This window comes from Panthera uncia, chromosome B4 (assembly GCF_023721935.1).
Source record: "Panthera uncia isolate 11264 chromosome B4, Puncia_PCG_1.0, whole genome shotgun sequence".
Taxonomy (NCBI): Eukaryota; Metazoa; Chordata; class Mammalia; order Carnivora; family Felidae; genus Panthera; species Panthera uncia.
The window spans coordinates 120,563,934-120,591,034 of record NC_064809.1 but is presented as its reverse complement, the minus strand read 5'-3'; the positions used below and the strand labels follow the sequence as shown (position 1 = coordinate 120,591,034).

At 42.8% G+C, this 27,101-nt stretch overlaps 1 protein-coding gene across 1 annotated transcript in view; it reads right to left on the bottom strand.

Moving 5' to 3' along the window:
* STAB2 (stabilin 2) overlaps positions 1-18,131 on the bottom strand; it is a 90,825-nt gene extending 72,694 nt beyond the window's left edge. The window contains exons 1-3 of the mRNA XM_049626206.1: positions 17,351-18,131; positions 12,796-12,929; positions 10,488-10,603 (exon numbers count right to left, since the gene is read on the bottom strand). Of these exons, the coding sequence (XP_049482163.1) occupies positions 10,488-10,603; positions 12,796-12,929; positions 17,351-17,428 (328 nt within the window). The 5' untranslated portion in view covers positions 17,429-18,131. The remainder of the gene's footprint in view (positions 1-10,487; positions 10,604-12,795; positions 12,930-17,350) is intronic.
* Positions 18,132-27,101: the final 8,970 nt, after the last annotated feature.

Sequence of the window (27,101 nt, the reverse complement as noted above, 5' to 3'; positions counted from 1 at the left end):
AGATCACAAAAGCCATATATGAATGACCCAATGCTAATATCATCCTCAATGGGGAAAAACTGAGAGCTTTCCCCCTAAGGCCAGGAGCAAGACAGGGATGTCCACTCTCGCCACTGTTATTCAACATAGTATTGGAAGTGTTAGCCTCTGCAATCAGACAACACAAAGAAATAAAAGGCATCCAAATCGGCCAGCAGGAGGTCAAACTTTCACTCTTTGGTGATGACATGATACTCTATATGGCAAACCCAAGAGATTCCACCAAAAAACTGCTAGAATTGATTCAGGAATTCAGCAAAGCTGCAGTATATAAAATCAACACACAGAAATCAGTTGCATTTAGAAATCTTATACACCAACAATGAAGCAACAGAAAGAGAAATCAAGGAATCGATCCCATTTACAGTTGCACCAAAACCCATTAAAAACCTAGGAATAAATCTAACCAAAGAGGTGAAAAATCTATACACTGAAAACTATGGAAAGCTGATGAAAGAAATTGGAGAAGACACACACACACACACACACACACACACACACACAAAATGGAAAAAGATTCCATGCTCCTGGATAGGAAGAACAAATATTGTTAAAAATGTCAATCCTACCCAAAGCAATCTACATATTCAATGCAATCCCTATCAAAATAATGCCAGCATTCTTCACAGAGCTAGAACAAATAATCTTAAAATGTGTATGGAGCCAGAAAAGACCCTGAATAGCCAAAGCAATCTTGATAAAGAAAACCAAAGCAGGAGGCATCACAATCACAGACTTCAAGCTATACTACAAAGCTGTAATCATCAAGACAGTATGGTACTGGCACAAGAATAGACACTCAGATCAATGGAACAGAATAGAGAACCCAGAAATGGACCCACAAATGTATGGGCAACTAATCTTTGACAAAGCAGGAAAGAATATCCATTGGAATAAAGACAGTCTCTTCAGCAAGTGGTGCTGGGAAAACTGGACAGCGACATGCAAAAGAATGAACCTGGACCACTTTCTTACACCAGACACAAAAATAAACTCAAAAATTGATGAAAGACCTAAATGTTAGACAGGAAACCATCAAAATCCTCAAGGAGAAAACAAGCAAAAACCTCTTTGATCTTGGCCGCTGCAACTTCTTACCCAACACATGTCCAGAGGCAAGGGAAACAAAAGCAAAACTGAACTACTGGGACCTCATCAAAATAAAAAGCTTCTGCACAGTGAAGGAAACAATCAGCAAAACTAAAAGGCAACCGACAGAATGGGAGAAGATATTTGCAAATGACATATCAGATAAAGGGTTAGTATCCAAAATCTATAAAGAACTTATCAAAATCAACACCCAGAAAACAAATAATCCAGTGAAGAAGTGGACAAAAGACATGAATAGACACTTCTCCAAAGAAGACATCCAGAAGGCCAACCGACACGTGAAAAAATGCTCAACATCACCCATCATCAGGGAAATACAGATCAAAAGCACAATGAGATACCGCCTCACATCTGTCAGAATGGCTAACACTACCAACTCGGGAAACAATAGATGTTCACGAGGATGTGGACAAAGAGGATCTCTTTTGCATTGTTGGTGGGAATGCACGCTGGTGCAGCCACTCTGGAAAACAGTATGGAGGTTCCTCAAAAAACTAAAAATAGAGCTACCCTACGACCCAGCAATTGCACTAGTAGGCATTTATCCAAGGGATACAGGTGTGCTGTTTTGAAGGGACACATGAACCCCCACGTTTATAGCAGCACTATCAAAAATAGCCAAAGTATGGAAAGAGCCCAAATGTCCATCAATGGATGAATGGATAAAAAACATGTGGTATATATATACAATGGAATTACAATGGAGTATTACTCAGCAATCAAAAAGAATGAAATCTTGCCATTTGCAACTACGTGGATGGAATTGGAGGGTATTATGCTAAGTGAAATTAGTCAGAGAAAGACAAAAATCATATGACTTCACTCATATGAGGACTTTAAGAGACAAAACAGATGAACATAAGGGAAGGGAAACAAACATAATATGAAAACAGGGAGGGGAACAAAACATAAGAGACTCATAAATATGGAGAACAAACTGAGGGTTACTGGAGGGGTTTTTGGGAGGGGGGATGGGCTAAATGGATAAGGGGCACTAAGGAATCTACTCCTGAAATCATTGTTTCACTATATGCTAACTACTTTGCATGTAAATTAAAAAAATTTTTTTTTAAATTAAAAAAAAAAAGAGAACATGGGGCACCTGCGTGGCTCAGTCAGTTAAGCGTCTGACTCTTGGTTTTAGCTCAGGTCAAGATCTCCAGGGTTTGAGTTCAAGCCTTGCGTTGGGCTCTATGCTGGCAGCATGGAGCCTGCTTGGGATTCTCTGTCTCCTTCCCTCTCTGCCCCTCCCCACTCGCACTGTCTCTGTCTCTCTCAAAATAAATAAATAAACTTCAAAAAAAAAAAAAAAGAGAGAGAACAATCCATTAGCTCATCATGTGCCCTAATGCTAGGTTTAGAAAATGTAGTCAATGTCCCCGTAAATAAACAATGAAACCTGACTTCTGTTTAGTCCTTAGAGATGTCCTTTTCTATGATTAGACTCACCAGAAAGGAAAACAGGGGAAGACAGTAGAATTGGAAAGGGCTACTCTTGAACACATGGTTAAAGTCCTTCAGTTTTCTACCTTTGATCTCTGAACCTTTTCATCTGAATACTTCAGTATAGTTCTGGAACAAGGATGTTCAGGAAGCATTTCTTCAGGGCCACATCACCATTTGGCAGACTGTTACTGAACACCTTCATAGGCCAGATGTCGGTCTTAAAAAGACCAACTTGACTTGGTTTTGTCTCCTTTCTGTGCTGTTCTTTTCATTGTTATTGTTAGCAGTCTAAGCCTTGGATGACATGCCAAGGTTTACAATTACATCACATGTAGTGCCCTTGGCATTTCACCCCACGAAGTGTTAACGATAGCCATTTTACCTAAGAGGATGTGGAAGCGAGGTAGGGCCTCAGTCAGGACCGTTAATGAGGTCACACGGCTGTCAGACTTGGAGATGGCAATTCCCACTGAGCTCTGACTTTAAAGGCTCAGAATTGTGCTTCTCTATGTGGACGGCTTAAAATTATTTTCCGTGGTCTAAATGTGTTTACAAACCATTCATTTAATTAAGTAATCAAGATTCAGTGAATGCCTACAATTATTTTCAAGGCTGTTAATGTTTTCTGTTTGTGTTTTCACAAGAAAGTGAAATGAGATTTAGCCTGAACAGAAAAGGGGCCTTCATTCCTGTTGCCATGGGCAGGAAGGGGCTGGTGAGGCCAGCTTCAGTGCTCTAGACTTATTTCTAAAGAGGTGTCTCAACACATACTTCTCATTGAGATGAGCAGCTCACTTTATTCAGGTCCCATTGGGTGTCTGCCTGTGGGTGAAGGCATCTACTGGTTGAGTATTAATTTGCTGTCTCCTTGGAATCTTCCTGATCTTCAACATCACATATTCTGCAGAGGAGGGAAGGCTTTCTCTTAGCAGGTATATCATCCTGGCCCAGCCCTGTCTCCAGTGGCTTGTGATCCATGGGCTAAAGGCCAAGGTGAATCCTTACAGTTATGGACTGAATGTCTGTGCCAGCCCAAATTCATATGCTAAAGTCCTAAACTCCAACAGGATGGCACTTGGAGGTGGGGATTTGGGGAGGTCATTAGGTTTAGATGAGATCATGAGGGTGGGGACTCCATGAAGGGATTAGTGTCCTTATAAGAAGGGAAAGAGGGACCAGAGCACTTTCTTTCTCTGCCTCATGGGGACAGAAGAGCTTCACCCGGAACCAAATCTGTAGCATCTTGTTTTTTTAATTTTCTTTTTAATTTTAATTTTTTTATTTGAGAGAGAGAGAGAGAAAGTGAAAGAGGGGGAGAGGGACAGAGGAAGAGGGAGAGAGACAGAAAAAGAGAGAGAGAGAATCTTAAGCAGGCTCCACGATCAGCACAGAGCCCAATGCAGGGCTTGATCCCATGACCCTGGGATCATGACCTGAGCTGAAATGAAGAGTTGGACGCTCAACCAACTGAGACACCTAGGCACCCTGTAACCTCTTGATCTTGGACTTCCCAGCCCCCAGAACAGTGGGAAATAAATGTCTGTTGTAATGGTATTCTTTTATAGCAGCTCACGCAGACTGATGTTTACCTTCCCCACATTTCTTTTTGTTTTTGAAAATTTTTAAGTTTATTTATTTATTTTGAGACAGAGAGAGACAGAGAGAACACACACAGGGGAGGGGCAGAGAGGGAGGGAGAGAGAGAATCCCAAGCGGGCTCTGGGATGTGGGGCTTGAACTCACAAATCTCAAGATCATGACCTGAGCTGAAACCGAGAGTCCGACACTTAATGACTGAGCCACCCAGGCTCCTCTCCCCACATTTCCGAAGAGCAGGCCTTTGGTTTGGCCTGAGGTATCAGAGTGGCCCATAGAGTCCACAGAAGGGCAGACAATGGTGGGAAGAAAAATAATAGACCTAAGGGCCATAAGCTACATAAAAACTGGGATACACAGAAACATCTTCAACCGGGCTGCCAGCACTGTGAGTTATCAGCCTGACAACAGATGGACAGAATTCATTGAGCATTTACTGTTGCTAACATGCACTGTCTCATTCTCACAACTGAGGAAGGCATGGATGCTGTTGACATCATTATCATCATCATCTTCAGGTGATAGATAAGAAAACTGAGGCCCAGAGAGGTAGGTAACTTGCCACAAATCACATGATTGGTAAGTGCTGGAATGGGCATTGCAGTCAGGCCTGACTCAAGATTTCGAGTCCTGAACCACGAAGCCAGAGTGTACAAGATCAGTACCTTAGAATAAAAAATCTAACCAAGACACATCCACTGGAATAAAGAGGCCAGCCAGTGATCTGAGAACCACAAAAGACAGACATGGTAACTAGCATATTCTGAACACCTGCCATCTTTCAGGCGCATCCTAAGTCCTATGTATGTATGAGCTCACCTAATCCTCAGCACGACTTTGGAGGTAGCCGTATTGGCATCATTATTTCCATTTTGTAGATGAGAAAACTAAGGCCGAAGGAAGGGTTTACCAGATAAAATATAGGATGCCAGTTAAATTTGAATTGCAGATAAAACAATGAATAATTTTTTAGAATAAGTATGTCCCAAACACTATGCATGTATGTTATTTCTCTGTAATTATTTTAACTGGGTGTCCTCCATTGTCGTTTACTGAATCTGATAGCCCTACAGAGAGAGTAAGGAACTTGCAAGGTCCCAGAACAAGAGTATGGGGCATGCTGGGACCAGAGGCCGATCCGACTTTGGGGTCTGTGAGCCATCTTACTGTAAAACCACATGTCCTCTCAGTTAAAGGTTAGAACGAGAGGGAGCCCAGGGGTCATGGCATCGACTCCAGGCAGCGACAGGCATCTGGCTAATGGTGGAAGCAAGTTTTCTAGGAGAAGGCTAGAGAGAGGCAAGCAGCTTTCCCAGCAGTTGACTTGGCAAAACCAGCAGTCATTTGGGGAAACAGGGGAGAGTAGCGGGTTAGAGCTGGGTCTCTCCCATGAGACATGCCCTTTGCACTTACCAGCTGGCTGCCTTCGGGCAAACTGCAAAGCTCTTCCCAATCCCCAGGTCCTCTGTGGGGCTCTCAGGTATGACTGATTCTCCTCGTCTGCTTTTGTGTCTCTTTCTTATATTAACCTGTGAGCTCCTTGGGGGTAGGGACTAGACCTATCTATTATATATGCGATTATGTGCAGCATATAGTCGGTGCTCAATAAATGCTTGATTTTTATGAGTTGGCCAACCCCGGAGGGAACTTTGGGAAAAAGATAGCCGGAGGGTGGGAGTACAAAGGGTGTGCACTTTATATCCTAAGCTGAACGGTTTAAGTTCAAAATTTATGAAATGACTTGTTCAGTTTTTAAATAAAAATGTTAAGGCCAAAGTGTCAACTTTATTCCTGTTTCTCAAATCAGTTTCAACCACCTCAGGTCCCCATTATGAAGAAAGATGATAACATTGATGTTCTCAGCAACCATACTTGAAAAGATATTACAGGATGTGCTATAAGAGCACATTTCTGATGCACTGTGAGGCTCAAATAGCTGATAAAACTCTTTTAGGTCATTATCACATTTCCTGTTGGTTACTAGATACTCTGGTGGTCTCTTGTGTTGGGACTTTCCTCACGCAGGAGGCTCACCTGTTATAAGCTGTCAGCAAATCATCAGCAGTTCTGTTTCTTTAAAGGAAGATAATAAACTTCCTGGGCAGCAAGATCTTGGCCAAAGTCCTCCCTGTAATTTTCTCTCCCAATGAACACCAGAAATGCCTACTTCGTCACGTGACCACCTTTGTTTAAAAGCTTGGCTCACAGTGTTCAGGCAGAGAATATGCACCACTTATAGCTCTGGCTGAAATTGTCTCCCTGGGAAACTGATGTGAAATAGGTTCCTCGTGTGAACGCAGCTTTATTTCTTACTCAAAGCCGAAAGGAGTGTGCCTAGAAGACTGGTTTCAAATATGTAGAAGTCCGTTATTTACAACCTGTGCAGTGAATGGCAAGAAACAGAACAGGAAAGAAAGAGATCTGGAAACACAAATAATACAGCAGAAGAAAAAATGCATGTGCAGAATTTGATGACACTGCCCTCAAAAAGAAGAATCAAGACCATTTCCCTTTGAAGTAATCAGGTTGTTTTGGCCACAGTCCAATTTCTGTGTAACCCTTTTGCCTGCATTCTTTTTCCATTACTTTGAGTTGTTGCCCAAATCAGTTAATGTTCATGGTGGAATAAAAAGAACTGGGATGTTCCAATAAAAAAAAATCTATTTCCTCTCAAGTAGGATATTGGTTGTTGAAATGTGATTGTTTCAACATTAAAAATATGTTTTTGTGCTATAGAATAAAGACTTCTATGTGCTGATCTGATAGAGCAGTACAAGTTTTAATGAGGGAGAAGCAAGTTAAATCTGGGTAGAAACAACTTCCTTATGTCAGGATGACATATCTTTTTTCCCCCCCAAGTGAGAATTCATGCCTTATTCTTAATTTCAGCAGACGGTGAGTAATTTTTTCTCATTGTGCTTTTTTGTGTTTGCTGATTTTTCAGAATTGAAACAAGCGTTATTTTCTAGTTGGAATAAGGCACTCTTAAAACAGTTTTAGAAGTAACCCAGAGGTATCCAGAGTGAATGTATTTGTTCATGCTTTGAAAAGGAACTGGATGCCATGATTGCCTTGGAAAGAAGGCCATTCCAGGGCTTGGGCTTCCTCAAAAAGATGTATGGGCACACGTCAGCAGCTCTGAAATGGCCTTATCCTTGCGGAAATGTCGAGCGATAGGCAAGATCTCACTTGTCATCACCACAGAATGTGAGAGGTGAAATATACAGCCAAGTAGAACATTTATCTCTTTCCTGAACTAAAGGAAGGAAGCCTTTGGAGACATTTGGTATGTTTGGAAGATGCAGATAAAGGGAAGTGTCCTTTTGCTCCAACAAGAGGATAGAAGAATGACCATCTGTCCGGTCCCTGCTTTTCACATCCTTTGCTTCTCGGACCTCAAGACGCAGCAGAAGGAAATGTGTGACCCCTCGAGGAACCACGCACACTCAATGGCAGGCAGGAGCCTTGCCCCATTCGTGCCTGGCACATTGTGACGGCATGAAGCCCACTGAAGATTTTGGATCCCGTTTGCCTGCTCACGTTTAGGAGTTACCTGCTGTTTAAGAAGGGCTCAAAGAAAGAATGCCACTTTATTTGGCTTTCATTTCAGTAACAGTCTGTTTTGACTGTTGCTCATTCATTTATTTATAAAACATTATTAAAGTGCCTTCTTTGTGTCCCTCTGTCAAGCACTCTCATCTACATTAATATTTTAATATTACTACAGGTTTGTAGAGTAGGACTTTGTACCCCCATTTGGCATGGCAGCAATTAACTCGCCCAGTGACAGAACTGGATTCAAGCCAAAACGTGGGAGCAGGACTAGTGTCTTTTTGTCCCCCTGGCTGTGGGGGACATTCTTTCTGTTCTGTTCTGTTGCACATTGCCATTCCTTCTGTTGCACATGCTGACTTTGGTTGCTGTATCCTGGGCAAAGCCTTGTCTACAGGGGGTCTGTTCAATAACAGCATCAGATTAGTTTTTGTGGGTTAGAAAGAGAAAAACCGACCTAAAAGTTTTTGTATCATATCAGGATGTCTCTAAGAACTGAATGTGAGCGTGATCACATCTGGAGCTAAAAAAGGTCTTGAAATCTGGAAGGGTGGGTTAATCACTTGACTCTGTTGTAACACACGATCACGCAGTGCCCCCATGCTGGTGTGAACCCGACAGAACAGTCAATAGAGAGAAGGCCAGGATTTCCTGAACCCCAACCTTGACCTTTCCAGGATAAGGAGCATAACCCAGTCATTGACTGGGAGGGCTAAAGGGACCTACCAATCAAGAGGGAAGTTAGAAACACATTTGGAGGATCTCCCTTTCCTTTCTTTCTTTTTTAATAAGCTCTGTTCCAGCAATGGGGCAGAGTAGAAAGACAGCAGGCTTTGGTGACAGGCAGCCCTGAACTTGAACTTGCTTTATCATTGATCAGGCCAAAAGAAATTGGTAAGATATCATCTTTAAATCTCTGATTCCTCACAGGCGAAATGGAGATAAAAATGTCTAACTCAAAGATGTGTTTTAAGAATTAAAGGAGGTAATACAGGCTGATACCTCTCTGGTGCTTAATGTCAGAAATGTTGAATAAATGGAAGTTATTATTCATTTTATCATTAGTTTAAACAACAACAACAGTGTAAGGGGAACCTGGGTGGCTCAATTGGTTAAGTATCTGGCTCTTGATTTCAGCTCAGGTCATGATCTTATGGTTCGTGAGTTCCAGCCCCACATCAGGTTCCTCATACTGACAGTGCAGAGCCTGCTTAGGATTCTCTCTCTCTCCCTCTTTCTCTGCTCCCCTGCTCCCACCCTGCTCGATTGCTCTCTCTCAAGATAACTAAATGAACTTAAAAAAAAAAAAAAAAGCAGTGTCAACATCAGGCAAGAAGGGCTCGACTGTTTAGAAGCCACATGGGGAAAAAAAAGACCAGGGAAATGAGCTAAACCGTTTAGGGTTTCCTATATGTGACAGAAAGAAGTTTCTATTTTGCTATTTTGTTCTTTCTCTATACCTTTCTAAACTTTGCAAGCTGTGTGCAATTTGCTTGTATTATTTTAGTCAGAAAAAAAGAAAAGCAAAAGAGAACTAATCTCTCTCCTTAAATGGATTCTTTTTTTTAAAGTTTATTTATTTTGAGAGAGAGAAAGAGAGAGAGAATGTGAGCAGGGAAAAGACAGAGAGAGAAAGAGAGAATCCCAAGCAGGCTCCATGCTGTCAGCAGAGAGCCTGATGCAGGGCTCAAACTCACAAACGATGAGATCATGACCTGAGCTGAAACCAAGAGTCAGACGCTTAACCGACTGAGCCTTCTTGGCGCCCCTCTCCTTAAGTGGATTCTTTTTTTTTTTTTTTTTTTTTTTCCAACGTTTTTTTTTTTTTTTTGGGACAGAGAGAGACAGAGCATGAACGGGGGAGGGGCAGAGAGAGAGGGAGACACAGAATCGGAAACAGGCTCCAGGCTCCGAGCCATCAGCCCAGAGCCTGACGCGGGGCTCGAACTCACAGACCGCGAGATCGTGACCTGGCTGAAGTCGGACGCTTAACCGACTGCGCCACCCAGGCGCCCCCTTAAGTGGATTCTTAAGGAGATGTTTCATTACGCTGAAAAATGGGGAAAAATGGTAAATGCATGAATTAAAATGCCTGATTTTTTACTATCCAAGGGAAAAAAAAGAGATTTTTCATAATTTGCCTATCCTAGCAAGGACCTAGTTACTACTTGAGTGTTAACATCCTTAATCATGATAGAAGTTCAATTTTAGCTCACAAATGTTATGCTTGACCACAGGAGTCTAACTATACCATTGGCTCAGATTTGGCTAGTAGTTTTTCTTACAGTGGAACTGGTCCTTATAGAGTTTGATTCCATATTAAGATTAAAGTTTTAGTAGATTTAACTATTATTTCTGTTGTCAAACAATAACTACATTCTTTGAGATGCTATAATAAAATCTCACCTTAAAGAAAATTGTACTTGGGGTTATAGTAGCCCAGAATTCTTACATCCTCTCTATGATCAGTTATCTTTTTTATAAAAATGGATATCCTTTCAATTGTCCCTTTTTCTGACTTGTAAGGGAATTCTCTTAAAGAGAGATCTCTAACTGGAGGAAAGCAGATTTCTTTGTAAAAGCTGACAGGGCAAGAAAGATTTTCTACATATAGACTGAGATGGAATTTTCTAAAAAAGGTGCTGACACTCTCCTTTTATCAGACTTCCTTCCTTTCAATTTTCTGTGAAATGGGACATTGAAAATCAAGTATCAAAGTCCAAGAAAAGTGCTGTGCCACTTACCCATGCAGTCTGGGCCCCAATGGCCTGGACAGCACTGAGGTTGGACATAGTCCTTCCTACAGATATGGCGGCATCCAGGGAGAGACAGCGAATACTTCCTGATTTCAAAGGTGTACCTTAGAGAGGAAGGAGAAGACATAAACCCATGATCAGAGCAATTCAGTTAACTCTGGGCAGTGGGATTTTCCTATATTTTTATTTAGGTCTTTCTTTACACTTGCCTATATGTTAAAAAACATAGATTGAACAGAATTTTGCTGTCTAGGGAAAATAAAACTTAATCATGATTTACCTTTAATTGTATAAAATGGATGACAATGAAAATAAAGGTGAAATATCAGAGCACAATGAAAATAAAGGTGAAATGATGTCAGAAGTGGGGCTGGTAGATAAAGGAAATAGTGTTAGGCTCTGGGTACATGTTACCGGTGGACGTCACACTTGTCGCAGCTAATACAAGAAGGAAAAGATCGTAGGTTCTGGGATGCACAGGATCTCTGGATCAAACTGCCTAGGATGAGAATGTCTTTTGCAGGGACTCTATATGTAAACATTTCTGTGAGAGGTGGTGTAGTGTAGTGGGCAATATATGTCACAATATCCTCAAGGGAGATGTAATGATGAATTTCTTAGAACAGTTTTTATACCATCTGAAGTACAGATCTGGAATAGCAATTCTATAGAGGCTAACCACCATTGTCTATTTTGATGGAATCTCTGCATGGATGGCTTATTCCAGGATTTGACTTTAGTGTATCTAGAGACGATTCTTCAGGAATATCATTTCTTTCAACTGGGCTATTAAGAATAGTGTACAGGTGAGTTTAAGGTTGTACTTCTAATCTAGTCCCTGAGTTACTGGCTTTATGGGCCGTCAAGATGGAGACAGAGTTGACAATTCCTCTGGAAGCTTGAGAAGAGATGGCAGGGGCATCTCTTCGCAAAGATAGGAAGAGGAAGAGCCAAGGGCAGAATGAAACATCCCCTCAGGGGCCAATCTTGGGTTCATTTCAGCATAAATGAATGACCGATCAAAGTCTTCAATTCTGCAACAGAGAGCACGAGTATAATAATCTTATCCTGTGTGTGTGTGTGTGTGTGTGTGTGTGTGTGTGTGTGTGTTGGAGGGGGGATGGTAGGGTGGGGAGGACATAACCAAATGCCCACCTGGGCCATGAAAAAAAGTTGCCAATACAAAGAGTTCTTCAATAAAGCCATCATATAATTTTAACCTCGAATCCTAAATCTTTATATACTTCCTAAGAGAATCTGGTCAAAATGTGTGACCATTTTGGTACCTGAATGGTCACCTGTTGTGTATGCTTGCTAATTCTAGGTCAGTTAGTCTTGGGAAGCTTTTTTTAAAATTTTTACTTTGAGAGAGACAGCGAGAGGGAGAGCAGGGGAGAGAGGTAGAGGGAGACAGAGAGAGAGAATCTAAGCAGGTGCCATGCTCAGTGTGGAGCCCAACCCAGGGCTCGATCTCATGACTCTGTAATCATGACCTGAGCCGAATCAGGAGTTGGATGCTCAATCAACTGAGCCACCCAGGTGCCCCAGAAAGCTTTTATTAAAATTGATGATTTTGGTCATAGAATATATCGTGGTCATATTAAGTGAACATGAATTTAAAATAGCGTAATATAACAGTATTAAGTTTCCATTTTATACAAAATAAGAAATAGTACTGATCCTTCATCCCTGAATTAGGAATGAGCTCATTGAGAGATGTCTAATGTCTAAATCAGTAGACTTAGTATACTGAACATTGTGTTGACACTTGAGCTGTGTGGCTGCTTGCATTAGCCAGTAAGTGAAACTGCTCGTCTTGCTTTGCAAGGATTAGCCTTGAATTATGAGAGTTTTGAATCATTAGAGGATTTCAGCAATGCAATGCTCACAGAAAATGTATGAAGCTGTAACTTCTTTGTCTTCTCTCGTTAGGTTCTAATTAGTATCAGGATCCATAGCTGGCTAATAAGATGACTGCCGGATCCATGGCTTTTCAGTCCATGTTCTGACTAGAAACTTTCCAAATGAAACAAAACCCAGATTTTTAAAATAAAGAAGGGCACGATGAGGGGAAAATGTTTGTGTGCAATGCAATATAGTCAATTTTGTATGGAAATGTGAATCAAAAATATATTTTTTAGATGCAAGGTTGTAAGTTGTGAGTTTGGATTGAATGTAATCCTAAAGTAAGGGAAAATCACAGAAATGCTTTGTAGTGTTTGAAATGGGAAGTTTCCATTAGATTCACAATCCCTTAAATTTCAAGACTTGAGTACATTTATTTTCTCATGAGTACCTGCAATCTCGAACCCCTACGGAGCCATTGGTAACCTTTGTGTAACCATCTGGGCAATTAATTTCTAAGTTGAGCAAGCAGGATCGGCACTCAGTCCTAATTGTAAGCAGAGATGTCTTATCACACCTTTTTGCCTGTGAAGACATAAAAAAAAAAATCAAGTCCCATTAGCAGAACCTTGGTTGGCCAATCTTCCCCATTGGATTCATGTCCGTGGAATGACAGGGATGGCAACAGGTTGATTGGTAATGACTGGCTGGTTGCTTTCAACCTTATGTAGAAAGAGTGTTGGGATCAACAAGCAATGTCTGCCATGGCTGTAGGTGATGAACGAGGCTGCTTGTACCACCTGTTTGCTGTCCTTGATCTAAAGTGTGGAATCCAATAAAGCAAGGTAACTTCATTACATACACTTACCCAATTGGGAATCCTGAAATATAGAGTACACTTTCCAAATGGGAAAAATTTTAAAGTGGTTATTTAGGGTCAATTGGTCATAGATCAACAGGTCTCAAGAATATTCTTTCAGCATTGATTCTACAGCAATAGTCTAGTCTGGGTGCTAAATGCTACGAAGCATATAGTTCCTGCTCCAAAGGTGTTTGCAACATTTTGATTAGAATTCAGCTAGACTATGGGCTCCAATAGGCAGTGATCTTTTTCTGTTTGGTCCTTGAATATTTCCCAAGCACATAGAACAGTGCCTGGTACATAGTAGTGCTTAGTAAAATATTTGTTGATTGAATGCGTTGTAGGAAATACAACAGACCCACTAGAAACAGTCACTTAGCAACATTAAGCAGTAGCGAATCAACTGCTAGTATGAATGATGCAGACCCATGTTGGCCCTGTCTTCAGGATCTCTCATTGTCCAAGATGTTGGTGGTGGTTCTCCCAAATAGATTTGGTCCCCTCTCTCTAATCTCCTTCATTTCCCATCAAGTTTAAGAAGAAGCAGTTTCATACAATGAAGAGAGATAAAATGTGGGAGTCAAAAAACCTAAGATTGGAATCAAGCTCTGTATCTTGCTAAGTGTACAGTCTTGAACGAATTCTTCACCCTTTGCCATCCTCTGTGATGGGGAAGTGCAAATAATCACTCTCCAGGTTACAGAGACCTTTAAATGATATGTGCAAATTGCCTGGCCCAGTATCTGGAATATTTTAGGCAGTAAATGCTAGTTCCCGTAACGCTTCTCTGTCCCCACCTCTGTGTTTTGCTTACTGTCTCTTTGGATAGAAATGTGCTTCCTCCTCCTCTTGGCTCCCCAAACTTCATCTTTCAAGCCCCTGCTTAAGACACTATTTCCACAAAACCACCCCCATCTCTCTTCCTTTTCTCAACTTCTTCTCTTCATGTGGTTGGCCAGTGGAACACATTTTGTTGTCTTTGTTTTCCATTTAAAAACCCCTGTGGGAGGGGACCCTGTCTCTTACTTCTTACTTACTCTCATCCACAAATAGCACACAGGCCAGCACTAGGTAGGGGTGGTGAGAATGTCATAACTACTTCTAAGTTTACTGAAATATATAAAGGCTGCATAAGAAGAAGTCTTATTTTTACAGAGAAATTTATGGTTATAAGTACTTCCAAGAGCATCATCTAATTTGATCTTGACTATGCTGAAGATAAACAGGGAGGTATCATCATCCCCATTCTAGGGGGGAGAAAACTGAGGTGAGGGGAGGTTCTGTGACTTGCCAAGGCCACACTGTAAGCTTTTGGTCTTTTGATTCCTTTTTTTTTTAAATTTAATTTTTTATTTTTTAAAACTTACATCCAAATTAGTTAGCATATAGTGAAACAATGATTTCAGGAGTAGTAGATTCCTTAGTGCCCCTTACCCATTTAGCCCATCCCCCCTCCCACACCCCCTCCAGTAACCCTCTGTTTGTTCTCCATATTTATGAGTCTCTTCTGTTTTGTCCCCCTCCCTGTTTTTATATTATTTTTGTTTCCCTTCCCTTATGTTCATCTGTTTTGTCTCTTAAAGTCCTCATATGAGTGAAGTCATATGATTTTTGTCTTTCTCTGACAGACTAATTTCACTTAGCATAATACCCTCCAGTTCTATCCACGTAGTTGCAAATGGAAAGATTTCATTCTTTTTGATTGACGAGTATTACTCCATTGTATATATGTACCACATGTTCTTTATCCATTCATCCATCTATGGACATTTGGGCTCTTTCCATACTTTGGCTATTTTTGATAGTGCTGCTATGAACATGGGGATGCATGTGTCCCTTTGAAACAGCACACCCGTATCCCGTGGATAAATGCCTAGTAGTGCAATTGCTGGGTCGTAGAGTAGTTCTATTTTTAGTTTTTTGAGGAACCTCCATACTGTTTTCCAGAGTGGCCGCACCAGCTTGCATTCCTAGGTCTTTTGATTCCTTGATTAGCTTATTCCTCTTCCCTGCATGCTATACCACGGCACATAGAAAAATAAAATCTGTTTTTATGGGCAGCTTTCATTTGATGATCATTATGAACCAAAATAGCCCTGGAATATTCTTTATGGAATAATAGTAAAAGCCACCCTTAGCTAGAGTTTGAATCAACTCCCTTTAATGGTCATGAAGCCTCTACATCTGTTAAAATCGGCTTTTCTTTGTATTAGGTTTTCCCACTTAGATAAGCGGATGGAAGGACATTACTTTTTCTTTTCTTTCTCAAAAGGTCAGGTTTAATACTTGCTTTTCAAGAAATCTCTTGACTTTCAAGTTGTCCTTTTCAAATGGAATGGCTTATTTGGTCTCTTATACAGTCTCCTCTGAAAAGCAAACTCAGCTTTAAACCCTGGTCAAGGCCTGATTTCTGCACTTAAGCAAGCACTCGATGCTGCTGATGGTGATGATGACAATGAAGATGATGATTCTGGCTGTTTGTGGAGCACTGTCAGGGGAGGAACTGCAGTTCAGAGAGATGAATTAACCTGCTCAGGCTTGGACCACTAGTAGGCTGTGGAGCACAGTGACCGGTCCTCAGACATAGTCGATAAACAAACATATGAGAGCCACGGTTCAAACTCACCACTCTCAAACCTCTAAGCTGGAGCATGAAACCGTTATGCTAGCTTCCAGCATTTTCGTGAAAAGCATTATCAGAGGACATCCAACTGGCGTCGAGTCTGTAGGGATAAATATTTGCCTGGCTCAGATGCAGAATCATGTTTAAGTTTTATGATGAATAGAAATCATGCCTGGGGAAATGCATTTTAAATAAATCACTCAGATTGCCTTGTTCCTACCCCTCGTTTCGGCTGACCTAGCTGCACATCTGATACCCAACTTGCTCTATTAAGACAGCTCATGTGAGGGGCGCCTGGGTGGCTCAGTCGGTTAAGCATCCGACTTCGGCCCAGGTCATGATCTCGCGGTCTGTGGGTTCGAGCCCCACGTCGGGCTCTGTGCTGACCGCTCAGAGCCTGGAGCCTGTTTCAGATTCTGTGTCTCCCTCTTTCTCTGACCCTCCCCTGTTCATGCTCTCTCTCTCTCAAAAATAAATAAATGTTGTTAAAAAAAAAAAAAGACAGCTCACGTGAGCCTGCTTGAGATGTTGGTGTTCTGGTGGGTTTCATGAGAGATGCTGACCCTACCACCCTGGGTACTTCTTTTTCGTTCTTTCTTTCTTTCTTTTTTTAAAAATTTTTTAATGTTTATTTTTGAGAGAGAGAGAGAGAGAGCAAGAGCGTGAGCAGGGGCAGGGCAGAGAGACAGGGAATCACAGAATCCAAAGCAGGTTCCAGGCTCTTGAGCTGTCAGTACAGAGCCTGACACGGGGCTCGAATCCACAAACCGTGAGATCATGACCCTAGCTGAAGTTGGGAGCTTAACCGACTGAGCCACCCAGGCACCCCTCTTTTTCTTTTTTCATGTTTTATTTATTTTTGAGAGAGAGACACAAAGTGTGAGCAGGGGAGAGGGAGACACAGAATCCGAAGCAGGCTCCAGGCTCTGAGCTGTCAGCATAGAGCTCGGTATGGAGCTCCAACCCACAAACTGTGACATCATGACCTGAGCCGAAGTTGAACACTTAACCAACTGAGCCACCCAGACACCCCTTTGGGTACTTCTACTACAACTCTGTGGAAGCTAGAAGGGATGAGTTCCCGATGCATTCTGTAACACTGTTTCTCAACCAGACATCACCTACAATTCCCTAGAACATCTGTCTGCTCATTTGTCTTCAGCCGTGGTTATTTTCTATATTCAAAATGATGCAATGGGAGGTATTCACAGTGAATTATTAACACAAAAGAAACCCCCCTGCCCCAGGGGGATACCAACATCTGCAATGGAAAGAGGAACCTTAGCACGAGCGACAGAGTTCCTAACAACGGGGTTTGGCATAGGAATAGAACCAACTGGGTGAGCTCACCTTTGGAAAGATGGTTCACGACCATTAGGATCCTATTCACTGCAGCCTTTCTCTTTATTTTATGAAGTCCAGAGAGTACCCTTTACCCATCACAACAGAGGAAAGCAGAAAGGTTTTTAACATACCATGAACATAACAACAACAACAACAAAAATGCGAGTCTCATCTTACCTGCTCTGTAGTTTCAGGCGGGGAGCAGAAATTTTGTACCACCAATCCAAGAAGAAAAAGCATGAACTTTTGTAGCATAGTGAGAAAATATTTGCTCCTTCTGGCTCCAGGCACCTGTCGGAACTATTCAGCTATTCTAACCTAGTCTGATGAACTCCTAGCGAATTCTCTTTCATTTCAGTGTTTGCTTTCAAATCCTTCCCCCTCTTTTTCCTGGATTGAAGCAGATGATATGTGAGAACTGCCTCGAGACAGGAAAAATGGCCAATTCAGGGGTCGTGGTGAAATTGGCCACTCTCGACTCTATATATGTCTTGGTTGAATGACAGGATATCCTGAAGGGGCTGAGGCGGAGACATGCTCTGGAATTTTTGTGCCTCGTGCAACTCCCAAGAACGAGCTCCCACCTCCCAGGGCTCTGCCCATCCCGCTTCTGGTCCTGGCTGCTCCTGGACCCACAGCCCCACGGACACGTATCCAGCCACACCATGGAAAACCACAGGCCCCTCTCTCCGAATGCAAAGTCCCAATCTTGGTGCCAAGCAGTATTTGTGGGAGTCCCCATAAACAGGAACGATCCCACAGGGGGAATGCTGCAGGAGTTCAGGGTTTTGACTTGGGAGAGGGTGGTGGCCGTCACTTTGGCACGGCTGCCAGACTCTGTTGCAAAAACATGTCTCTTTGTAGTTGCCAACAGGGGGCATTTCGATCTTCCCTTCCTCTCTTCCATGTCACGTCCTAACAGATGACTGAGTGTATAGGTCTCATCTTACCGTTCAAGGTCTAGGTCAAATGCCACCTCTTTGGGGAAGGCTTCCTGTCCTGCCCCTCCAATACCACCTGGGAAACCCTCCCAGCATTTTGCATGTAATACTAGGAAAGCCCAGTCACATCTGTCACAATCCATCTGTCTGTATATCTGTCTCCCAGGCCCAATTGTGAATTCCTTGAGGACAGAGAGAGGCCTTCATCTTCTCGGTATCTCTAAGAGCCTGGAGCAGAGACCTGCATTTGAAAATAATAAAAACAAATAGCAACAGTCAACATTTGTTGAAAACATTCTGTATGCTAGTCACTATTCTAGACTTCTCCATGGATTACCTTGTTTCGTCCTCACAACTCTTAGTGAGATAGTTATTTTCCCCATTTTACAGAGAAGGAAACTGAGGCAAAGAGGTTAGGCAACTTTTCTAAGGTCACACAGCTAGTAGGTGGGCATCCAGTTTTCAAACTGTGTGGCCCCAGGGTCAGTACTATGAACCACTCCCCTCTACTGCCTGAAACAATGATTATTTAATGCATAAATAGCTAAGAGGTGGTGTTCCAGTCTCATTGACATGATGGAAAAATGTCAGGCCCAGAACCAGAAAGGATAAAGTCTGGGCTTATCCACAAGTCAGGCATATGAGGCTGTGTTTCATGACACTGAGTTAACTGAGAGACTCATGCAGTTATAGACACTAGTTTTGGTTAAATAATTCTTCTCTCTCTGCAGTCCTTCTCTCTTTGAGTTTTGGAAATAACATTATATTATATGGCTCAATAATCTAAGAAACTTCCAATACAGACAGGCCCTTCAGAGGCTAACCCAGTGGTCTGACCGGAAGATGCCAGATGAGGAAGTTCTTACCATCCCTTGGTTCAGTGCGTCTCAATCCTGGTTTAGGGTCCTGGAGGAGTTTAGAAGGAATCCCCCAATGTCCGGCCCTCATCCAGAACAATCAAATCAGCACTTCTGGGTGCGGGGCACAGAACTAGTGGTTTTCAAGGCTTCCTGGGTGATTCTGCCTGCATGGGACTGTTGCTTGAGGAAAAATGAGCAACTATTTTGTGAAGCCAATGAGATCTGGAGGCTTATCTGTCGCACGGGTGTGTTGCCTTAACCTTTCCTTCCACCAGGGAAAGACATTGGAGACTTCTTTCTGATTCTTTTCTCTCTGAAGGACATGACTAAATATCTGGGGCTTGGAATGGGCTAGATACCTGGGGAAATGATAAAATGAACTCACACTTGCATTTCCTAAAATAGTTCCGGGAGATGCTGCAGGAGACCCAGGGGAGGATTCACTCATCAAATAATTTGGAAAACCCTGCCCTTGATGGCCCTTTCTTATGGATTAACCATGCTCATTAGCCCATTAGAGGTTCTGAGAAGTCCTGCGGTAAAGCATAATGTAACAAAACCAACCGAAAATAGTTCAACTTTGCTTAAAGCAGTATTTTCCAATTTTTAAAGACCCTCCCTTGCAAACGAAACTTCCAGATCCAGTGTTTTATGGATCACTCTTAGAGAGAAACTGTCCTAGATTTTAGGAGGTCAAATATTCTATTTTAGAAGTTGCTGGGAAGTAGAGGTCAGCCTGCCAGTGGCCATGGAGACTCCATAGTCTAGGACCTGTTCATATACATCACTAATCAGTTTGCCTTAAAAAATACATATAACTTTCATGGCTTTGTTTAGAAATTGTTCAAATCGTTTTGTTAATTAATTTTATTTCTGTTGAGCTCATTTGATGGCTATGAAGAGACGTTCTTCAAGTTGTTTCAAACCCCTACCGTCACCTGTCCCTGCAATCAACATGCAACGTGCTCTGAATGGTGCCTAGCACATAGTGGGTGCCCAATCACTCTTCATCATTATTATTATCATCATATTATTAAAATGGGCCAATGTCATAGACAGCAGCTACACAAACCTCTGCCCTTATCTCAGTGTAGCTGCAAGTTGGGTCTGGATTTCCTGTCCTGAGTTGCCCCATTTCTGCTGAGCTGTGTGTCCTCCCTTAGTGGAATGTCACTTTCATTTTTTTAAAGGTGTATTTATTTTTGGGGGTGGAGAGGGGCATAGAGAGAGACACACACACAGAATCTGAAGCAGGCTCCAGGCTCTGAGCTGTCAGCACAGAGCCCAATGTAAGGCTCAAACCCATGAACTGTGAGATCATGACCTGAGCTGAAGTCGGTCGCTTGACCAACTGAGCCACCCAGGGACCCCAGTGGAATGTCACTTTCTTGATGGCCACCCACATTCATTTTTTTGCAGACTGTTGTAATCTCTGTCTCTAACCATTCAAAATTGTTTTGAGGTGAGGGCGTTTTTTTTTTTTTTTTTTTGAAGGAGGGAGAGAGAGAGGGAGAGGGACAGAAAGAGAGAATCTCAAGCAGGCCCCCTCTGTCAGCCCAGAGCCTGATGCAGGGCTCGAACTCATAGACCACAAGATCGTGACCTAAGCCCAAATCAAAAGTTGGATGCTCAACTGACTGAGCCACTCAGGCACCCCTGAGACAAGGGTTTTTAATCAGTAACATTTTTCAGGCAGTTTGCTCCCTCCAATATCCCCTATTGTGTTGCTGTCACTTACTTAAGATGTGGGACTGGCTTTCCTCTACCCAGGGCTGCCCTTCTGCCTTCTCCTGGCTTCCACCTTGGTCCTCCTGGGTTAGCACACCTCTCCTCTGGTGTCTGTTCTTAGTGTGGTAACTCGGGAGGGGATGGTCTCCTCTTTGGGAAAGGCAGAAGAGGTGCTGAGACACTTGCTGGGTGACACTGTTGAGTGTCCTCTGTGGCTCCAGGACGCTGGGTTGTTCGTGTTTAACTGCTCCTTTCTCTACAGCATGCCAGCTACGAAGATTTCAGTCCTTGGTAATAAAGTATTTCATGTCTGCTTTGAGTAGCATGCCAAGAAGGGACACCTTCACCATCACTGTCATTGTCACCTGCATTGTCCTCCTCCTCATCACAGACCCAAACACAGCTTTTACATGTGCCAGGCATTTAAAAAATATTAGCTCACTTAATTTATTTGATCTTCCCCACAAGCCTATGACACAGGTATTATTATTACCTTATCTCCATCCCCATTCTGCAGATGAGAAGACTGAGGCAGACAGAAGTTGAATAACTTGTCTGAGGTCACAAGGTTAGCAAGTGGTGGAACAGGGCCTTGAACACAGGTAGTGTGGAGCCAGAGGTTGATGCTGAGGTATTCATATGACAAGCTTTGGTTCTTGAATCTTGAACAACGTTCTTATGGACCTCATGAGGTGGCCAACAGGGCAAGAGTTTTACGTTTCTTTTGTTCTGTTTTTAATGTTTGTTTATTTATTTACTGGGGGGGGGGTGAGAGAGAGAATCCCAAGCAGGCACCACTCTCAGCGCAGAGTCCAGTGTAGGGCTCGATCCCACGAACCGAGAGAGCATGACCTGAGCCAAAATCAAGTCAGACGCTTAACCGATTGAGCCACCCAGGTGCCCCAAGTTTATGCTTCCGAAGTAGGACAAACCTAGCCGTTTACATGGCGGTCAATTGTCTCTTCTGCTTTGCTGGGGAAAAAAGGGCAGAAATTGGGATCTAAGGTTGATTTTCTGGTTAGAATTTATGTTTCATTCTCTCAGCCATTTTTGCCAGATGGAAGAAGAACAATCTCGCAGAATAGCGGCTAGGTTTTGATCTTTCTTGAGGATCAATCTAGAAAATTATAACCATTGCTTCACATAGTTTAACAAATCCACAAGCTCCTACAATTTTCCCCTTTCTAAGTTTTCACTCTGGGAAGTAAACATTTAGGAAAGGGAAAATAATCGTATGTCCCTGAAAACCTCCAGGAGCAGAAATCAGTGGAGATTCTTTGGAGATGCCTCCCACTCCTACCTGAAGTCCTCTCTGCCTAACGTGGTCCTTGATAAAACTTAGATGCTGGCCAACATGGAGCAAGCAGGACTAATAAAACGGGCTTTCAGAATCTCAGTTCACAGTATTAAATTCCCGTTTTACCATTAAAGGTAGTGTCCCAGTAGGAGAACTGGATGTTTCTGCCTGAGCATGTGGTTTTCATGCGGAGTAAGCATTTTCAATGGAATTCAATTTTATTAAACAAATAGTTTGGGGTTACATTCACCTGGACGTGTGTGTGTGTGTGTGTGTGTGTGTGTGTGTGTGTGTACTCACTGGGAAGAATTTTTCACACTTAAAACATCTTGGCCAGAGTACAAAATACTTCCTTCTCTCCTTTATATCTTATTGTAACATTGAAACAATTCAACAGCTATCTTTATCCCAATATAGAAATTATTAAAAAGGAATTCACATTTGTCTTCATTAAAAAAAAATCTCTTTCTTGTACTGATCTGCTAAGCAATAATTGATTCTTTTTTGGTTTGTCTTCTTCCTTTCCTGCCTTGGGTAAGAATATCTTGTGTTTTTATAGATCAAAGGAGTTAATAAGTTAAGCTGAGAGTAATCTATAATTTTTTATCATGTTTTGAAATAACTTCTGTTTAAAAAGTCTTCAAGTGAAAGTCTGAATAATATATTTTTGGCCTGATTTATATAGATAGCTATCCCAAAGACCCATCTTTACTTTGATTGTGTAGGCATGAGTCATATCTAACAGAATGATTTTTGTCTTGATTGCTGTCACACTGTAAATTTCACTTACCTATTCATTTATTCAATAAACACTTGTGGAATGTCAGACACTATTGCTGGGCTGAGGACACAGGGGTGAGTAAGCCACATTTCACTCCGCATTATACCTTCCACCATACTTTTGCCCGTATTATGTCACTTAAACCTTATCACGAGTTTGTGGGGCGCCTGGGTGGCTCAGTCGGTCAAGCGTCTGACTCTTGGTTTCAGCTCAGGCCATGATCTCACAGTTCATGAGTTTGAGCCCTGCATCAGGCTCTGTGCTGACAGCGAGGAACCTGCTTGGGATTTTCTCTCCCCTTCTCTCTCTGCCCCTCCTCTGCTCTCTCTCTCTCTGTCTCTCAAAATAAATAAATAAAACTGAAAAAAAAACCCATATTACAAGCTTGAAAATAGACTTGGCAAAGAGTAGTATTTCGATTTGATAGATGTGAAAATGGAGGCATAAAGGGATCGAGTGATTTAGTCAGGGTCAATCAATTAGTATGAACTAGTATTAGATGCCAGGTAATCTCACTCTACTCTGCCTGTTAGAGTAGGCCACCATTCTGATACCTGATGCCTAAGCTCATGAATGGATTATCTGCGGTTCATCTAATTCAGTCACTAACATTCTAAACTGAATTGAGTGCTATTTGTTGTCACACTGAAAGAAAGCCACGGTCACTGAAGTCCTGAAGAGCAAATATAAAGAAGATGGTTGAGATCAACCACAGGCATACTTGGACCAGAACGGAGGGTCAGGTGGCTGATTCCCAATGGTCCACTACATGGTCTACTGGTTTTGTCCTGCATGGCATAGCACAACATGGGTAAATTGGACGGATCAAGGCTCCATGTTCCATATGAAAGATCTCAGCCATGTTCTAGAAACAGGTGCCACACCGGCTCTAGGGACCACATGGTGAGGCTCACACCTGCCAGTCATGCCTCTGTCTTAGCGGCTTATCTGGGCCTGGAATGACCTTCCCCCAGGAGACACTTAGCTAACTCCTTCCTTTCCTTCAAGCCCTTGTTCAAAGCCACTCTCTCCACAAGACCTGTGCAGATTACTCAACTGAAAACTGCCATCCTGATGTCCCACCTCCTCTTGTCCTGATCCTTTTCTTTGTCCTGGGGCATGTATTCCTTTCTTAGTCACCCTACAGTTTGCTTTTTACTATGCCTATTGTTAGTTTACTGTGTCTCCAGTTAGAATATATGCTCATTAAGGGCAGGGATGTTTTCTGTTTAGTTAACTGATAATATCCCAAATACTTGGAACAGTGCTTGGTCTGTAGTAAGCACTCGATACGAATGATTGACAGAATAATCCATGGAAGTGAAATTTTCTCAGCTATGTCGGTAAGCAGTTTAGATAGTTCAACTAAAATACCATCACCCTCCACAGGGTACCTGAGTGGCTCCGTTGGTTAAGCGTCAGACTCTTGGTTTCGGCTCAGGCCATGATCTCACGATTTGTGAGTTCAAGTGCTGCCTTGAGGTCTGTGCTGACATCGTGGAACCTGCTTGGGATTCTCTCTCTCCCTCTCCCTCTTCCTCTCTCTCTGCCCCTCCCCCACTTGCTCTTTCCATCTCTCTCTCTCTCACACACACACACACACACACACACACACACACACACAAAACCCAACTTGAAACACAACCATCCTCCAAAAACAATTTATTAAAACAGACCCTTCTGTTTTTTTTTTAATTCCCTGAGCCAATTATAAAATTACTTCTTTCTGCACTTTGCACCACTCCACTCTGCCACAGCACCTTCCTCTCAATGAAGCATTCTGAAATCCCCTTGTTATTTGGCTTTTCCACATGTTATTCTGTTGCATTCTTATCATTATTGTTCCTAGATTTTTATTTTGATATCTGTGAGTGTCTGCAGGGACATTAAATATTTTTCTCTTTTCTGCAAATGGAAGTGATTTCCATCCACAGATTCTCAGACTCTTTCCCTATGTGATGAGTATTGGTTCAGAAGAGAGAGTTGGTTCAACACACATCAGGGTCTGGCTCTAGTCCTGCCCCAAACCACTGACCCTGTCCTTGAGCAAGGACACAGCCTCCATGAGAACATAACGGGATGAGATGACGAAATGCTCACTCTCTTCCTGTGCATCTATAGGACCGTAAACATTTCTTTTCACACTTCTCAGCCCGAGGGGATTTCTACCCTCCCCCAGCACCAAACTTCTTCGGGCCTTGAACATTTTGGTGGTTGGCTCAAATGCTGGGTGCATCCTGGAGGAATATAAGTGAATTGTTTCCTCCTGCAAGTAATCTGAAATGCTCCAATCCCTCAAAATTACTTTCTCCAAGGAAACAGAAACACTCTAGGATTTTGAAGAAAGAGGAGTGCGATATACTTAAGCTAAGGTTTATTGCCACGGGGGTGTTTTGCCCAAACTATTTCATCAGCCTGCAGAGGCAGATATCAGGTTGAACCATATGAAATAGCCACTATTTTAGGGGGAAAAAAGGATTAATACCAGCAACTTCATATGGTGTACCCTACTATGTATACATATTTAGCCTTCTACATGGTTAGGAAATATTCTAAACTTTTAATCTTCACAGAGAAGCACCCTTCGACCATCGCCCTTCTTCAAGGACTGAATTTTCCAGGAAGGACATCATTGTGGGCGTAAGACACCAGAGCTCAAGGGGCTATTGGTTTTGGTTGAAATGCTGTGTCTGTCTTCAGGTAGCATGAACACTGGGGCCCAGGAATCCCCTCCCTGTAATGCTTCCCATCCGACAGAAAGGGCTGAACAAACAGATGGGCAAGTGTCCATGCCTTTACCTGGCCCCGAACTCCCCTCCTGGTCCCTCTGCATCGTGCTCTGACAGAGTAAATAAAACACACCAGTTGTTATTAGGAGCTGACGGGGCAAAAGGGTTTCCCGCACACTCATCAGATACTGGCCTTTTCAGGAGTCAGCTTTCCCATGCGGGGATGTGTCCAAACACGTGTATCCCTGTCCTCCTGGCCCTTTTCCTCTTCCTTTGTTAGCTGAAATCTTTCCACGCAGCAGACTTTTTTTTTTTTTTTAATTTTGTTTTTCCTTTTTGTGGAGGCCAGTCAGCAGGTCCTGCTTTCGGCAAAACTGTAAAGTAGGCAAAGTTCCCCTGGAGCTGCCCCTCTATTTCCCATTCCGTGTTCTCCCTTCCCCCAGTCAGTCAACCGGCATTCCCGGGGAACCACTGGCCTTCACCCTGGCACCTTTCTGCTTAGCTGTTCGTTCCTGGTAACGCCCTGATTGTTAGCGAGGGTTCGTGGTTAGTTAATTAGTCGGTATGAATTATTTGGCATTTACATCGTCATATTTGGGAGTCACGAGGTCACGGTGAACGCTGATCTGCTCAGCTGCTCGGAATCATGTTTGTTTCTTCTCTTGTCCCCACTGCTGATAGCAGCAATTCTTCCTCCTTCCACCTGCAGCTGGAAGGATCTGATCGCGAATCTGACCACTTCTCTTCTCCCCCAGCACTGTCGCCCTGCTTCGAGCCATCGTCACGTCCTGCCTACCGGATTGTAGTGTTGCGGCCACCTCCTGCCTGTCACTCCTCCTCCCACCCTGGCCCTCCCCAACCCGTTTTCCCCACACTGGTCCGAGTTCTCTTTTAAACCTGTAAGCAAGATCGGGCGTTTGCAGCTTACAACCCTTGAGCGATGACTTATCATCACAGTGCGCGGGCACCAAGCCGTTGCCGTGGCTTTGGATCCTACCGGATCCTGGCTCTGGTCTTCTCCCTGCTTCGTCCTGAAGACTCCGTAGGGTACTGCTACGCCTGCCCTGCCTTTATCCTGTGCCTCCCACACCGCCTGCCAGTTCCCATCCTTGGCACTCACGGTGGCGGTTCCCTTTGCCCAGAACGCCCTTCCCTCTGCTTTTTGCATCATTGATCTATTCTTATCTTCAGTTTCCATTTACATGTCACCTCACAGAGAAGCCACCTCTGATTCTCCAAGCTAATGTGGTCATCCAGTCACTGTGTCACATCATTCCATTTTAGTTCCTCACCTAGTACCTATTCCACGTGATAGTGTCTTGTTTGCCACTTATCTTTCCCTCACTGGAAAGTAAGATCCATGGCACTGATTTCTCGTAGGCATTTCCCCAATGCTTAGAGAAGTCCCTGAGACATAGTAGACAGTCAGATTGTTGTGAACGAATGTGTAAGTATTACGTGCTGGTATTTAATACATACTATGTTATTGATTGATTGATTGATTGATTGATTTACTGTTTACTTATTTATTTTCAGAGAGAGAGAGAGAGAGAGAAAGAGAGTAAGGGGGAGGGGGAGGGGCAGAGAGACAA